Source organism: Rhipicephalus sanguineus, chromosome 2 (assembly GCF_013339695.2).
Source record: "Rhipicephalus sanguineus isolate Rsan-2018 chromosome 2, BIME_Rsan_1.4, whole genome shotgun sequence".
NCBI lineage: Eukaryota > Metazoa > Arthropoda > Arachnida > Ixodida > Ixodidae > Rhipicephalus > Rhipicephalus sanguineus.
This window is the reverse complement of record NC_051177.1, coordinates 139,577,163-139,594,495: the sequence shown is the minus strand read 5'-3', so window position 1 is coordinate 139,594,495 and position 17,333 is coordinate 139,577,163. Positions and strand designations below refer to the sequence as shown.

The 17,333-nt window shown below is 48.8% G+C and overlaps 1 protein-coding gene across 1 annotated transcript in view; it reads left to right on the top strand.

Moving 5' to 3' along the window:
• LOC119383714 (mRNA-capping enzyme) overlaps positions 1-17,333 on the top strand; it is a 74,548-nt gene that overhangs the window by 25,242 nt on the left and 31,973 nt on the right. The window contains exons 9-12 of the mRNA XM_037651989.2: positions 1,139-1,239; positions 2,338-2,441; positions 4,270-4,371; positions 14,019-14,154. Of these exons, the coding sequence (XP_037507917.1) occupies positions 1,139-1,239; positions 2,338-2,441; positions 4,270-4,371; positions 14,019-14,154 (443 nt within the window). The remainder of the gene's footprint in view (positions 1-1,138; positions 1,240-2,337; positions 2,442-4,269; positions 4,372-14,018; positions 14,155-17,333) is intronic.

The window sequence follows — 17,333 nt, the reverse complement described above, 5'->3', positions numbered from 1 at the left end:
GGGCGACAAACAATGTTTTCTGGCTTTCCAGAAACCTGCGACAGCGATGGATGGCCTTTCGCGACAGCAAATCCTGTGGGCCGTCGCTCAAAACTCGCGTGCATGCAGTTGGGCCTTAAAGGATTGCAGCGATGACATGGACGACGATGTCACGATAGCACCGGAAGATCGCTACGAGTCCGTGTCGGCCACAGATGCGTTGGACTACTTGAGGAAACTCCGCATATTCATAGAAAAAAGCGGAATAGCGACCGAAGCGGCGCATAAAAATGCGGACGGTCTAGAATCGTTCGTGACGCAGAGTTTGTGCTGCACCTGTCAAAAAACGATCACGGGCTATTTCAAATAAACGTGCCTTGTCTGACGTTCACGTGTGCATTGTTGTGAGAAACGAGTTTAAGGACGTACCGTTGCAAAGGTAGGACGCTTGCGTTACTGAAATTCTATTGTTATGGTAAATTTTTGGGCTTTCACGATAACGAACTTTCAGAATAACGAACATTTTTTTCGCGGTCCCCTGAAGTTCGTTATACCGAGATTTCGCTGTAGCTGCGGCCACAGGTACCCAGGATGCCCAGGCCGACAGCTCAAGTGGCGACAAAGACCGTCCAGACAAGGCGGCGGCTACACGCGCGTACTCCGCCGCTGAAGTGGCAGCAGCGTTCGGCTTGATTCGCCGTTGTTGCGGTGACATGGAGGGAACCGGGCTGTCGCACCTGGACAGCCTCGATAGGATCGAGGCCAGCGTCTTCAACTTCATTTCGAAGACAAAGAAGCAGGCCAAGATAAGCGATTTTTCTTCACGCAAATAAAACATTCTGTTGCATCGTGTGTGCGGTATTAGTTGTCATTCTTGAATGCGCCGATTGTAGGTGACCGTCCGCCACTGGTAAGGTCTCGGGACCTGTATCTTTTTATCTCGATTTTTTCATATATCGAACTAATTCGCAATCCCCTTCGAGTTCGATATATCCGTGTTCGACTGTAGTAGTTCAGTAGTAGTGGCAGTAGCAGTACAGTTGAGCCTGCTTATCATGGACCTGAGCGTTCTGCGGCATTTTTTTTTTTTCGTTATGTATCCAAGCTTGTGGTGACATGTTGACAGGTTTTGTCAAGTGTCGTGTTTGCTTCTTTGTAGAGGAGAACGAGGACCTTGACGATGATGGCAATGCACTGGGTGGTGATGGTGGCGGAGATGGACCTGTGCATACACGACGGAGACGGGAGTTCAACAAGAAGGTCTGTGCACTTTGGATTAATGCTCTTTCTCACGCTCTATAATGCTCATTCCGCTAATTTTAACAAGTATCGGCCAGATTCAATCTGGGACCGCTTTTAATCCTTTCGGGGCATGCAATAAACCCTTGTCACATCAAGGTTGGGGTTACAGGAAATTGGCTTCATTGCAATTTTCGTTAAAAGCAAAGCGTTCCTGAAATCTCCATTGTGTGGGATGTGAATTTGGACAGCTTGCATAGAGGACATTTTTTCTTAAAGGCCCTCCCTCCCACAAGGCCCGCACTGGTGCCTCGAAGCACAAAAATTTTGAGGAAAGAAAAGAAAGCTTTTGCTGAGCATCGTGGCTATACCTATGCGCTCACTTATTTTCTCAAGCTGCTGCTACTAGGTCGCACTGGTAACTGTCCTGACGATGTTATTGTAACCACTGTGTCCAGCCAGTCCTTGAAGTGTACAGGGGTGGCCATAAGTTTCCAGGCTGCTATCCCATGTAATTCTGTGGCAGCAAAGCCTGGGAACTTTTAAATACTCCTGTACATTCCACGTGCTTCAGTAGTGTCAGCTAAGCTTTGACATGTTCGGATGTACTGAGCTTTCAAGTACAGCACAAAGTTCACTTTGCTCACTGCAGTGGCTGTGTTTCCTTATGCCAGCGTTTTGCAGAGTTACCCCAGGTCGCATATTAAAGGAGTTAGCTGCTAGCCTTACTTTGTACAAAAACATTCCAACTTGTTGCCATCGCATTCATTGTTTCGTCCATGTGACAGAACTGAGACTTTCTTTTTGCTTGTTACCAAGCGTCCTCTTGCGCCAAGAGTAATGCTTTTAGAATTGTCAAAGGGCCACTGACTGATGCGAGAAAAATTGCTTTTCATTTTTGGTAGCGTCTCTTTCCGAGATGATCGGTGCCCTTTGTCTCGTGCTTTTTTTTTGCTCTTGCGTAACCTGAAAGTGTGCTTAGAACATCCTTGGTACTCTGGCAGTGTTTGGTAAATAAATGAGGTTGTGCCACCTTGTCCGTGCCTGTGGGGAGGCAGTGTTCGGTCGGCCTCTTAGCTTATACTCGCCTCGAGCTCCACTGGCATGCCTCGTATGCAGAACCCTACCTTCATGGAGGGTGTCCCTGGTGTGGAGCCCATCACCACTCAGCCCAAGCTCCTGCAGATACAACGAAGGTGCCAGGAGCTTTGCCACTGGGAGAGGTCAGTAGTTGTCCCCTTTTATTTCTTTTTGCATGTCTCACAGCTCCGTTCATTGCACACGCTGCAGTGACTCTGCAGTTTTAGCACTCTGTTGATTGCAGCGTGATGAAAGGAGAAATAGTCATCCATGTAGCGGAAGCATGAAGCTGCAAGAGGAAACCCCGAGGAACTTCGGTATAATGAAATCTTGCTAAATAAGCTAAGCTAAAATTTATCTTCAAACTTCTATACATAATATTTCTTAGTGTGCCCTCTTTCTCTGAATTTTGCATTTTATATGCTATGAAAATTACGTTTATTAAATATAGCGATAATTAGTTACATTCCTGTTGAAATCGTGGCTGCGGCGGCTGTAGGCCCAGCTGAGGGAGCCACATGCTTCTCCGCCCCGGTTAGCACTGGGTGGATAGACAATACAAGACTGTACTTAAAGCTGTAGTAGCAGTGTTTGCACACTCTTCTTTTTGCCACCTGCATTTCGGTCTTAATGCATGAAAACTTGCCAACTTAAAGCTACAAGTGCAGCAGGCTGGCATTCGCTTTTACTTTCCTATTCTAGTTTACACTGCGGTACGCTTATAAGGCCACGCACACCCGTCGTCATCGTTAGCTGTATAACAGCTTGCCTACTTATTCTGCGTTTGACTGCACTGCTGTGGATGTTGAAGTTGCTTGAGTGTATCAGTTGCACTTGTGTGGGGAGGATGCAGTGCCGGGTTGCATGCCCCTTGAAGTTCAACATTTTGCACTAGTGGTGGTGGTAGTGCTTGCAATACAGCATCCTTGCTGCAGGTAGTGTTAGCCTGCAGTCATGGCTGGTGATTGACTATGTAGTGCTGGTGGTTCTACTTTTTCACGTTTGCTTGGCCATGATATGCGCGATGAATACAGTAGTCATAAACACGGGTGCTCATTGTGTAGCTGGGGTAAATGATGTTTGCACACCGTGCAGCAATCAGTGCTGGCACCGGTACTTCACTGTAGAAGGTCTGCAGCTGTGTTGCAGAGCAGGGCATGCAATACAGTTGAACCCATATCTTAAAGCAAAAAGGCGCACTGTGGGAACAAGGACATAAGAAGGGAGGAACCGACGACACAAAGCGCACACTCGCAACTGAAGGTTTATTGAAAGAGCACACATAAGTACGTTACAAAAAAGGCACGTGGTGCAATTTACCTCGCCGAAACAAAACTTGTCGTCGGTTCCTCCCTTCTTGTGTCCTTGTTCCCGCAGTGCGCCTTTTTGCTTTAAGATATGAACCGTTACCAACTAGCCCAAATGGCTGTTTTGCTACAGTTGAACTCCTTTATAAGAGACACACACCCCCTCGTCCGCCGCGGCGGTGTAGCGGTTGCGGTGCTTGGCTAGTCGCAGGTTCGATCCCGGCCACGGCAGTCGTGTTTCGATGGAGCCGAAATGCTAGAGGCCCATGTAGTGTGTGATGAGGAGTGGGCACACTGGTGTCTCTTATACCTAATTATCTCTTATGCAATTGAACCTGGATATATTAATTCTGAAAGGGTTCACAAAAGAGTTCTACATATATGGGTAATTCGATAAATACAGTGCCACAGCAAATATTGCCTAAAGTACCCATTGCAAAGCCTTTATATGTAAAATAGTATATGTAAAATACTTGATATATCGAAAATATATTACAACTGTTTGATATACACAGTTTGTTACATGCAAGTTCAATATATGCAGGTGCAACTGTATCAGTGCCTCTTAGTAAGGTGTTCATCTGTGCAAGTTTTTGCTGTAGTGCCGGCTAGTGTAAAACATTGCTCTTGCAAACACGCCCTTGTCTCTGTTGTTGCCTTGCAGTTCAGGCTTCCCTGGCAGCCAGCCAGTGTCCATGGACCGGCACAACATACACAGGTTGAAGGAAAAGGAGTACATGGTCAGCTGGAAAGCCGATGGAACACGGTGCGCACATTTCTGCAAACCTCGCATGTTCATTTCTCTTAAACTAAAGAGCACTGGCACTCAGTCAGTTTATTACGGGGAAGTACCGTAAAAACCCGCATATAGCTCGGACCCGCATGTAGTCCGGGGTGTAATTCGGGGATAGCAAACGTGAGAAAAAAAGTTTTTACCCGAATATACAGTGGAACCTCGTTAATGCGTACCTGCCGGGAACGCCGCGTAACTACGCACTAAACGGTAGTACGCATTAACCACCAAGTAAAGATTTGCATCTCCTCGTGTACGCCATCGCCGCCAGCAAAGAAATAAATACAGTGCCACAGCAAATATTGCCTAAAGTACCCATTGCAAAGCCTTTTCTTTCTTTTTGCCAAAGTGGAGAAAAGATTCTGGTACTCTCGCGCGACCGTCCGATAGTGCCGATAGCGCGCGGTGGCGACGCCAAGCAGCATTTCGGAACTATTACAGGGTCCGGTATACGCAGTGACCAACATAGCGACAGAACGGACAGTGTCGGCTTTCCGCGATATATGTGCGTGCGTCTGTACCGCGATCTGCTCATAAACGAAAACTGACGCAGTTCCAGTGAAACGCGGTACGGCTGCGTGGAGCCGATAGTCTCCTGGCTAGTTGCGTGCAGCGCGTCGCCTTCTCGGCTCACGCCGTCACTGCCGGGCCGCTTGCTGTACCGCACGCGCGCACTTGTCGTGGGAGTGTTCTTTGTACCCACTTCGCTCCAGACCGTGCACAGATGCGGCGAGTAGCTTGTTCGGTTAACGCGGCGATGACGGACTTCCTGCAAGCGATGCGCACTCCGCGACGCTGTAGCGGTCCTGGCAGCGAACGGCAGCGCGTTTGGGTGGTCGCCCAATAAAAGCGTGCAGTATGGTTACAACAGCGCTACGGTTGCTGTACCGTACGTGTGCGTTTGACGTGATAGCGTCAATGCAGAGGTTCCTCGTCGCCCGTGACCAGCAACGCTCAACTCCGCAACAGCGAGCTGCTTTCTTTTCTACAAAGCGGCGCGCGCTTGAACACGGCCCCGCGCAACGAGGCAGCAGCGATCGGCGGCCCAGCGCGTTCAGGTTGTCGCCTATTAAAAGCGTGCAGTAGGCTTAAAGTGGTGCTGCGCCGCACGCGTGCCCGAGCAGATATCTGAAGATACTTATTGTGATAAGGTTGTCGGCGATAAGTCATGCTGGCGCGCTCGTCGGTGGCCGCCGCCTCACCTTCGTTCTTTCCCGCTTACCCGCAAAGGCATCGCCGCAATCGCGCGGAAGTCGGAATCAGTGATCGACCGATCTACGCACTTCTCGAAAAGACGGAAAACCTTTGGCGGCACATTGTGGCGTCGGGAAGTTCAGCGGCGCAGTAAAATTTTATGGCACAAAACGTTATCGCGGTACGCAGGGTACGCACTAACCGGTAGGCGTAGGGCGAAGTACTACGGCTTAAGCGGTCAGCGAATGCATTGGGCTCTATGAGACTCGGTCGGGGATTCATCGCAACTACGTTTTAACCGTTAGTACGCTTAAAGCGGGTACGTATTAACGAGGTTTGACTGTAGTCTGAGGAAAATGGAAAAAATGCATTTATTGACACTTCATTCATCGTCGTCGTCGGACGCACTCTCTTCCGAAGTTCCCTTGCCGGAAATGTTCTCCCACAGCACATCATCCTCAGTGCCATCAAGCGCGTTCGAGATGGAGCACTTTTTGAAGGCGCGGCAAACGAGCGCCTCTGGAATGCAGGCCCAAGCCTCGACTATCCACGATTAGAGCATCGCTGGCGAGGCCCGTTTCAGCCGTCCGGCAGGGGTCACTTCTGGTTCTCCGGACCTCATCCACTCCACGTACAGGCGCTTGACATGGTCCCTAAATGGCTTATTAAGGCACACATCAAGCGGCTGCAGCTGTGATGTCATCCCGGGATGATGTCATCCCTCCCGGGATGACGACGAGCTCGGTGCGGGAGTCGCGCAGCAGTCGCTTTACGGAGTCGGCCAGGTGACACCGAAATGCGTCGAGCACAAGCATCGAAGGGAGTCCCAGCAGTGCCCCGTGCCGTCGACACGACACGGACTTTATCCAGTCAAGGACTAGCGATTCGTCCATCCACCCCTTGTCCTGGCAGCGGACGACGACATTTTTTGGGAACTTCTCCCCCTTCGGCAGCGTCTTTCATTTGAACACCACGTAGGGTGGCAGCTTGCGACCGTCAGCCATGCAGGATAACATTACAGTTACCCGCGTTTTTTCATTCCCAGTCGATCGCACGATAACTTGCCTGGAGCCTTTTTGATGCACCGTCAGCGCCGAGGGCATATCCAGGTAGACCGGTGTTTGATCCGCGTTGCCGATCTGGCCCAGCTGAAAGGGGACTGCCTTTCGCAACGCAATTATGTACTTTTGAAAAGCCACAAGGTCCTCTTCGTAGCTCTCTGGTAGCTTCTGCGAGATCGATGTACGCCGACGTAGGGAGAACCCAGCGCGGCGCATGAAGCGAGACACCCAATGCTTGCTCGCTTTGAAATCCTCCGGCTGAATGCCTTTGTCTCGAGCGATCTCCCTTGCCTTCGCTTGTAGCAGCTCGATGTTGACAGCGAGATGTGCAGCTCGCTGCTCCCGCACAAAGTCTGTGAGTTCTCGTTCCACGTCAAGAAATGCTCCATTTTTCGGTCCGCGGAAACTTTTTCGCTGGCCGCTGCATGCAAAGAGGGCTTCCTTCTGCTTCCGCCAACCGCGAATACTCCTCTCGTTGACTCCGAACTGCCGCTCCGCGGCACAATTGCCGATGGTTTCGGCAGCAGCGATAACTTTTCTTTTAAAAGCAGCAGAGTACTGCCTGCGCGGTCCTGACATGGCGTAAAATCACAGGAGCAAAATCGAGGCCGTCGTTATGGGCACCAAGTTGAAGCAAAGGCCACTGACCGACTGACCAAACTTGCACGCGGGGGTCCGTAAGACTAACGCCGCTAACACTACCTAGCGCAGAAGCGCACAGACACCTGATGATGATGATAGCACCACGCTATGCCGAAACCAAAACTGAATTTGGGCCGAAAATTCTTGGGACCCGCATATAGTACGGGGCCGAAATTTCACACCCTAAAATCTAGAAAAAAACCCCGGGCTATACGCGGGTTTTTACGGTACATCTTTCAATATGCGGTCGTTAATCTTTGTGTCACTTGTCCCGTTAACGGGGATGGCAGTCGCCGGTCGGATTCCAAAGGTGGACGTTTCGGCCCTCCGAAACGCACCACGAAAGTGCGGACAATTTAGAGTTGGTCCTTTTAGTGCGCCAGCGAACACCGGTTGTGGTCCGGAGACAGAGTCAGAGCCGAGAGTCGCTAACACGAACGAAATATATTCTCAGTCCCAACATCCCAAACACATGCACACTCGGCTGGTATCAGTTACAACTTCACAACATAACTCAGATGGTGTTAACACAACAGGAACTAAACAAACAGATCATGCGCTACAAATGCAATCTCATGCATTACAAATTATTCAAGAACACTTAAAGTCCTGAATATTCAACAGCGTATCCAGTCCACAATTCTTGGACGGAACTTGAATGCTTCTCTTCCAGGAAACACTTATGCACACTCCAGCACTGATCATCGTAGTTCCCGCCCAACGTTACTAGAACAAACTCAGTTTAAAAGCTCCGCCGGAGAGGCGGTCCGCGTGGCGGTCGTGAGAACTAGTGGCGCTGCAGTCACGTCTAGCTCCCGCGGCTGGCGCTTGTGATCGGCGCCGCCGATGTACGAGCGCACGTGGTTTACAGCGTCGTCTGCGCTTTGTTAGCTCGTCATTTTTGCGACTGTTCTTGAGCAGGTTTAGCGTCTTGTACGAAGACACGTGCATGATGTACGAAGCGTAACGAGGGCGAACAGATTCACAGTGCGGTATGCCGACTTGCTTTGCGCCGGGCTGTAAGAGCGGCTACCGCAACGACGACTCCGCTTCACGACACTTCTTCGGACCTCCAAAAGACCCTACGCAATTCAAGCTTTGCATCGCAAAGATAGAAAGCTTACTGCGAAATGCAAGGTCTGTGACGTTCATTTTGAGAGTGACGACATTGTAAAGCACTATCGTCGTGTCGTTGCGGGACAAGAAGTTTTGATCCCATGGCACGTGGAACGTGGGAACTCGGGCCAGGTGCCGTGCCGCGCTTGTTCCTAGCACTTCCACCCCACATTTCAAAGCCAAAATGTTCGGGGTTTAGGCGCAAATCACCCCCCCCCCCCCCCCCAAGGCGCACGGCGTCCCGCGAAACCCCGGTGCCCAATTTGGAGGAGCCGCCAGAACAGGGGCGTAGCCAGAAATTTTTGTCGGGGGGGGGGGGGGGGGGGGAGGTTAACCATACTTTATGTATGTTCGTGCGTGCGTTTGTATGTGTGCGTGTATATATACGCAAGCAAAATTGAAAAATTTCGGGGGGGTTGAAACCCCACAACCCCCCCTTGGCTACGCCCCTGCTCCAGAAATAGAACAGCAAAACGAAAGGCAGGCGATTACCTATATACGCTATCGATACTGAGAGTTGCATCACACTGACATTCGATCAGTTGTCAGCTGTCGCTATGCCTTCAAAGTAGTGGATTTTCGAGAGATTTTACGACGAGGTATTGAACAAGATGTGCGGAATATTTTACACTCGCCGGCTCGGGAACGGGCTGCTCAGCGCAAATATTTGACACGGTACACATAGAAAAGACGATGACCAGCGCTGGTCCTTGTCTTTTCTATGTGTACCGTGTCAAATTTTTTGCGCTGAGCAGTTTAATAATGGAATACCAACTAGCCCAATCCCACACTTTGCTTCGGGAACGGAGACTTACTTGTGCAAAATATAATTGTAGTTGACGAGCAGTTTAACTGCGTAGTGAACGGCTACAGCACGAAACGCAAACGGCTGTCGTATAGTGTAAGAAGTGCTGCGGGCATGGAACACCTGCTCGGTGAAGTTGAAAAACTGAAGTTGAATACTGACGACTCTTCTAGCGACAGAGTACGCGCGAATAACTGCTCGGTGCTCACATCACGGCCGCTCTGTTCGATTTGTTTAAGGCACCGTAGAAAGATGAGACACCGAAAATACAACTATCCGCTGAAAAATTTGCTCAGAGACGACATCTATTCGATGTAATCGCACACTGAGATTTTATTTACCGAGTTCTCGTAAAATTTTCCGATTTTGGGTCAGTATGCCTTTAACCGTCGCGAAAACGTGTCTTGTAAACATTGCAAAGCATTGATGTTTTTCGAGGAAGTTTTTTTTTTTCAATAAATTGTAGAAACATGAGTACTGTTTTTATAGAACGTTTTTGTATCTCGAGTAAGTACGCTTCTTTGTACACTATGAAGGCTTTTACAAACGTGTTGGGTTGTTCTTGGTCTAGATAAGACGGCAGCGGCTAAAATTGTGGTGGTAGTTATAAAAATTACGCTGAAAACCCTCATTCGCTTAGAAACTGCTATGCTTGGAAGTTAAGCGCAATGTAGACAGCTCAAATATTGTCACAGGGTCGTGACGTCGACGAAGGCAGCAGTCAGTAGGTCCGAGATGAAACTCTTTATTTGGCCGAACTTGTGGCCGGGAAACTGAAAGTCATACTACAGCAATACACTGATAGCGGCGAAAAGAGCGTCGACCGTCGATCAACTGACAAGCGGTCAAGCGCGTCGGCTTTTACACAGGCGCTATCGAACTTTCCAGCGATATCGCTGGTGGCGGCGTTATCTCTCGACAAAGCTGGAACATTCGCGTGCAGCGCGCAATCTTACCAAAACGATCTACTACAATCGCGAAGCTTCTCGAACACTGCTTCGCGGACAGCGTCGAACGTTGATAACCGTCCTTGCTGGTCAAACCCGAATACATCAAAATAAAACAAGAAGTGGGCGTGGCAATATAGACCGAACATCGATTCTTAGCCAATCAATGAACAACGCACGCGGGCCAATGCATACAGACGACCTTATGCATATCCACCTAAGTATCCGCCTAACTAGTACAATAAGAAAGTTGCCGCGCAGTTGCCGCGAGCAACTGCGCGGCGGACCGCAGCGTTATGCCGTGGCAGCAGACGGCGCGCCGAGAGTGGCGCAAGACGGAACTGCAGCGCCGCTAGTTCTCGCGACCGCCGTTCGGACCACCCTCCTCCGCTGGCGGAGATACGGAGCTTTGAAACTGAGTTTGTTCTAGTAACGTTGTTCCCGCCGTCCATCAGTCCCGAATGTTTCTCTTCCAGGAAACACTCGCGTAACTTGTCACTGCTCACACGCCGTTGTCATCCTATTCTTCCAGATCGACAATCGACTGACCGCACAACATCATAAACACGTCTTCTTTGGCTGACGGAGCCACACTCAGCATAACTTCACCATCTCCGGACTGACTGACTGCTTCCGTCGTCGGTGCACGCTTTTATCTCCTCTCCCCTGGGTTCCAGAAGCGTCGGGAGCAGGGTTGCCAATGGTGGCTACTTTTCGCCAAATTGGCGAATTTGAGAGGCCCGTGGCGACCTAAAATTATGAATGGCGACATGGCGAATTTTGGGCGATTTTCGGCTTAGGTCTCCACCGAGTGTTGAATCCTAAGCTCAGTGTCTTCCCAACGAATGAGCGGCAACATTCTCAGTATTTTTCTTGGTTTTAGACCCACGAGTAGAATGTGCACATTACGCGTCATTCGGTATGTCTGTCCTGTAACTCGTGTGTACCTCCTCAATTCATCTAGAGAGATAATAAAACGTTTATTTGATGTTCTGTGAAAATAAGATCAGTGAGTGGGATCCTTAGTTCGGGATGCCATCTAAATGCAGGAGGTACTGGAAGGTCCCCAAGCGACATTCTAGCAAAATGTAAGTCAGCGGACTGCCTTGTGAACCGCGAGGGGGCAGCGTTTGACTATAAGTTTATAGCTTTAGGTGCTTTACGCTTATCTGAAGTTTCGCTTCTGAAGGGGCTAGACGACGGGTTGGCCGCGTGTTCCGACCATTTGTTCCGCCAAAGCTTCAACTGTTCTTAATAGCTTGGCGACTTATTCGCTGTTTGAGTACCCCCAATTCAGCTCGTAAAGACTGTTTTGGAATAGCGAAGAGAGGCGGATACGCGGCTATTTGTGCAATAAAAAATATATTTATTGAGGCATTTTCCACTGTTCTCGGTGAGCGTGTGCAATGAAAACAATTGCTATATAACATTTTACACTGTCGACTTGTTCATTACTAACGCATCGGATTGACGCGTGTAGATATAAGTGACTATAAGAAAGGGTCATTGGCGTCTAGTATCATGTTAGTTCCCACTGAAAAAGTGTAAGACTCACTAATGATCGGTTCCTATGAGAATTCTGTCGTGTTACCTTCAATAAACCTTTTAATCCTTTTAATTCATATAAGGGTACGTAAAGCTGTCTACAAACAACGCTTTCACGGTTTTCGCCCAAGGTTTACCACACTTTTACCTTTGAAACGAGCGAACAGGGATGGAAGGATATCGTGAGCGTTTCATTCATTCACCCTTGCGCCACCACGCACATCTTGCGGCTAGTCGGAGAAACAGCACCATGCACTCCCACGGTGAAGCGGGCGATACGACTGGCATTGAGAAATGTCAATATAATCCAAGGGTCTTGGATGGCACTGTATTCTACGGGTCTATACGTGAGTGGAAATTTTTATTACTAGGTATGGCCACACATATCCAGAATGGCGACTTTTTTGGCGAAATTTGTAAAAAATATGGCGACTTTTGGCGACTTTTTGCTCGTCGTTTGGCGACATTTACTCGAAAGTCAGTGGCAACCCTGGTCGGGAGTGTTCTCCGGCGTGCAGCACAGCCAAGGCTAGGGACAGGGCGAGACCTTTCTGGACGGTTCCAATCGCGGCGGCGTCGCTCGCCGTCGCATCATGCTATCCTTCGCGATCTTTCGAGACTTTGCTGGGCGTTTGATCGTAGACTGTCGGTTGAGGTGAGGAGGTGTGCGGCGTGTCGGCGTCTTTTAATACTTGTTTTTTTTTTTTTTTTTGCGTGCGCTTGGTTTGCGAACGGCTGGTGCCATGAATTCCCGCTGTCATCTGAAAGCGACCGCGCGCGCGCTTTATTGACGCGCTCGTTTGTGACACTTTGGCAGATAAAAAGTTTACTAGAGAAGAAAATGGAAAACACTTTCATTTCTCAAATTGCATTAGAAAATCGCAGTGCAGCATCAGTGCAGTGTGCTTAATAAGAGAAAGCTTTCTGATCTATTGGCTCTTTTGGCACTGTCTGAAAAAGCTTTATTGATTATCTCCCAGGTCAGTCTTGGGGTTCACTTGGAATGTAGTTTACTCCTTTTTTATCGATAGACATAGACTGTTAGAGAGGCCATCATTCCAACATGCTTCCATTTTGTTTTCTCGTAGCATCCACCCTATTGGCCAGCCACTTGTTTTTGGAGAGTAAGAGGAAAGACCGCGGGTATTGTAACTGTGTCACGTTTGCACAAACACCTAAACTCTCCCTTGGTTGGGTAGAGGATGGAAGAGGGGGTTTACTGTGAGTGTTTTCTATCCATCGCTAAAAACAGTAATAATGTGCAAGGAAAAAGCCTCATTAGTGATTTTTTGTTAATATAGCAGTCTGCCAGTGGACATTGCCATCAATTGCGAATGCCACTTGTTGTATCCGTTGTTGACCCGGAAGATAGGTTGCAATGACATTCAGTGTGCGTGTAATTTGACATTTGACACGCTGGGTAACAGAGGTATTGCTTCATTGTTTCATTATGTAACATAACCCGCAGAGCGGTTGCAATATGTTCCTAATGGCTGATGCAATCAGTCACAATTGCAAGACCCAAGCTTGTGATCATGCATTAGTTCACCCTGCCCTCTTTGAATATTTAACATTGCCTATGTCAGGGCTGTAGCCAGGATTTCATTTCAAGAGGAGTCTGAACCTGCCCTCTTTTGCATTTATGTGCATGCGTGTATATGTATGCACACAAACTGCTGCATGTTCAAGGGTTTTAACCACTTCCCGCTCATCTCCCCTTGCCCAACCTTCTCTTGACAACACCTATGGCTTGAGTGCACTCTAAGTATAATCCTAAGCTGTTTCTGCTGTAGCGAGCTTAGCTTCTGTTCCCACAGCATTGCCTCATAGCATTCAATTTGCCTCTTTTGCTTTTTCATTCACCCTTGGTGATTCTGTTTTTTTAAAGATCATTGTTAAGTGACCTTTGCTTTTTAATGCTTATTGTCGCTGGTGACTTGAAGAGGTCGCTCGCAACTGGTAACCAAGATGTGACTCAGTGCGACCAGTGTTCGCACCAGCTGGCGTGATCTGCCCGTTGCTCACCTAATTGCCCCGTGATTGTGATTCTGTTCGCATATTCTGTCTCCTTCGCCACCTCGTTAAACGAGCAGATGTTCAGTTGTGTGCATCTAATTGGCTCCCTGGCTTTGTGACAGCAGTCGCGTGGCTAAAAAATCCCGGAGCAAGTGGCTGAGCCAAAGCAGTTGCTTTTCAGGAAAAAGGCCATACATTGAGTGCTTGAAGAAAACAAAGAGGAAAGTGTCTTTCACTGTGGTGACCATCAAAGCACCATTCATTTTCTTATTCGTTCTCTCTGCATGACTGCAGGTACATGATGCTCATAGACGGGGAAAACGAAGTCTACTTCATTGACCGGGACAACTGTGTTTTCCAAGTATCAGGCCTGTGCTTCCCCAAGCGCAAGGACCGCTCTCAACATATCCAGGAGACGCTAGTGGATGGGGTGAGTGGGCTTGGGTAGTGTCCTTAATTTTTCTTTTTATCTGGTGGCTTTGCAGCCAGTGGTTTGCCTTTTATGATTGTAGGTAGCTCTAAAACTATCATGGATATACAGTCGAACCCGTTTATAACGAACTCGAAAGTGTCGCGAAAAGTGGTCGTTATATCAGTAGTTCGGTGTATATGGACTCGCCCTTAAAAACGTGCGCTTAGCGGCCAAGCTGTTTTTTTTTTCTTTGTGCACTTTTATCAAAGTGCTAAAAACCCCTTCGGTGACAGGCTAAGCCTTTTCGCGTCGTGAAGTGACGCCCGCTGCGTGCTCACGAGTGAATTAACCGGCTTTGCAATGAGCTGACACCATTTCACCGAAGCGCTGTACCGCGACGTGGAGCCGATCATCCCTGGCTAGTTGCGTGCAGCGCGTCGCCTACTCGGGTCGCGGAGTCACTGCCGGGCCGCTTGCTGTATGCGCGCGTTTGTACGTTCTTCGTGCTTGCTTCACTCCGGACCGTGCACGGACGTGTGCGGCGACTAGCCTCTTCGTTCAATGCGGCGAAAACAAACATTTTGCAAGCAACGCGCACTCTACGTCTCCGCGATGCTCTCGCGGCCCTGCACGACGATGCGCGGCGCACTTCAGTAGTCACCTAGTCAAACACGCAGTATACGCTCGCTGTCAGTGCATCGACGTTTCTCGGTGCCCGTGCCGCTTAACAACCGCGAGCTACTTTCGTTTCTACAAAGCGACGCGCACTTTAAAGCGGTCTCGCACGACGCGGCGGCGGCGAACTTGCGAACGGCAGCATGGCTAAGCATGGTGCACTCGTACCGCCGTCAATCCACAGTGTACGGCGTACGCCACAAGCTAAGCCGAGCAGATATCTACAGATGACTGTGATAAGGTTGTCAGCTATAAGGCATAATGGCACGTTCTTCGACGGCCGCCACCTCGCCTTCGCTCATTTCTGATGCTTATCCGCGAAGGCATCGCCGCAATCGCGCGGGAGTCGTAATCACTGATCGACCGGTCTCTGCCGTTACCGAAAAGACGGACAACTTTTTGCGGCACATTGTGGCGTCGACGAGTTTAGGGACGCAGTGAACCTTTTTGCGATGGAAAGTTATCGCGATTATCACTTCTTGCATTTATGCCTTCTTGCGTTCCAAGGCATTGTTTGGTTCATCGCAGGCAGTCGTAGCTGCAGAGAACGGCGTCACGAAAGGTTACTGTTTGAAAGCTGACCGCAAGGCTTCATGCTGCCTACTATTTTTTTCCCCCTCACTGCCATTCTACCACTGAAGAAAAGGCTGGAAAGTGAGCGACCTCGCTCGCAGCGTCCGAAATCTGCGTGTGGTGCTGGCCGATCTGGGTATCTTAGTCGCGAGTAAACTGCAGCGGGGCACGGCCGAGCGCGCGCTCCTGTCGCGCTTTAGAAGGCATGTTTTAACTTTTTTTTTCGCTTCGTATGCGCCATATTTTTACCGCGACCGTGTCTGAAGTGTTCGTTGTAAAAGTAGGAGGCTTTGAAAAATGTTCGCTATATCTGGACGCAGCTTCAATGGTTAGCATAGGAAAATCGTAAGTGCACACAAATATGGTCGTTATAACCGATAGATCGTTATAAGTGGGATCGTTATAAGTGGGTTCTACTGTATATATACCTTGGACATGGAGCAAGAATATGTAGGAGGTGAAACTCCCAGCAATGTGTTTGCATGTGGGCAATGGGCGACTGGATAGTGTCAGTATTCTGCGCTAACAGGAACACGTGCAGTGTTCAGTGCCTTGCAGCAGCCACAGCCAGAGATGGGATGCGGACCGTCAGATCCCGTCAGTGCATGTGGCCAAACAGGAGCAACAAACCCGACTGGTTTCTTTGGCAACTGAAACAGTGGCCAAAAAAAAGTATTGAAGTCGATGACCGAGTAGTTTCGAAGTGGAAGGGGCACAAACAATGAAAAATGCGTGGGCGCTGCATACTTCCGTTGCCCCATGGAACAGTGGCGGCGCAGTGAAGCGGACTTACGGGCCCACGCCCAGGCACGCTGCGAACGCTCAACATAAATTTTTGTTTCTCGCCTAAAACAAAAAACACTCCGATTAAACTTTCACAAATAAATCTCCTTTGTTTACTATTCCCAACGAGACCAAGCGTGCATTTTTACTTGGACTGCATCACCACTCTACATGTGCCTGAACGTGGGGCATTTCACACATTTTTCAATGTTTGCGCCCCTTCCACTTCGAAACTACTCAGTCATCGACTTCAATACTTTTTTGACACGCTTACTGCCAACTATCCAGCCATGTGATATAGTCCTATTTTGTCTGTAATATTCGTAGAATATTTAAAAAATGATCAAAATGGACGCAGAATTGCAGTATTGCTTCACCACAAAGCACATCGTGAGACAAAGTAGTGGTCGTCAATGGGCGATAATAAGATAGTGCCATTCCTTTTCAAGTAAACAGCAGATATTTAAGGCGTTCCGTAAAGTATTGTATTTTTTAGAGTATTTTTTCGCAACCTATGTTTCACCCACTACGGCAAAATTCAAATCACTGTAACAGACAAGAAAAAATTTTTTCCAAAAAATACTTTCCGAGGGCAAATAGTGCACCGATATGAACGTCCACAATTTTTTACAATACAATTGGAGAGGGTCGAGCGCAATGTTTGGGACGTTTGGCTTGGAATGACCCTGTTACAAAAATACTATATTCAGAAAATTGATTTTTTCCATGATTTTTCATCTTTAAGACCAGTGTCCCCCCTTGAACCACGTGGTACGGATCGGGGACCACCATTGGCCGCTGCACGCCTTGCGTGTTGTGAAGCCTGCTTGCAGGGTTCGTGTTTCATCGAGCTGCGCAGTTGAACGTTTCTCTCGCGTATTTATTTTCATCATGGACGAAGAGAACTGTAGCAAGCGCAGTCACCAGCCAACGAAGTATCGCTCAGTGAACAAATTTCGAGGACGCCAGCTCAAATTGAAGTAAAACACTCGCCGAATTGAAAGTGCGTCTGCTGCTGTGAGGCCTAGCGGTGGCGACGGCGATGCTTCCGACGAGTTTGCCGCGGTGTTCGAGTATGTCAGTGCCTCTCAAAAGAGAAGGTCGGACTCTTCGACGACGAAGAAAGATAACGGTAGAAAGAGTCTTCCTTGATCGCTGACATAACA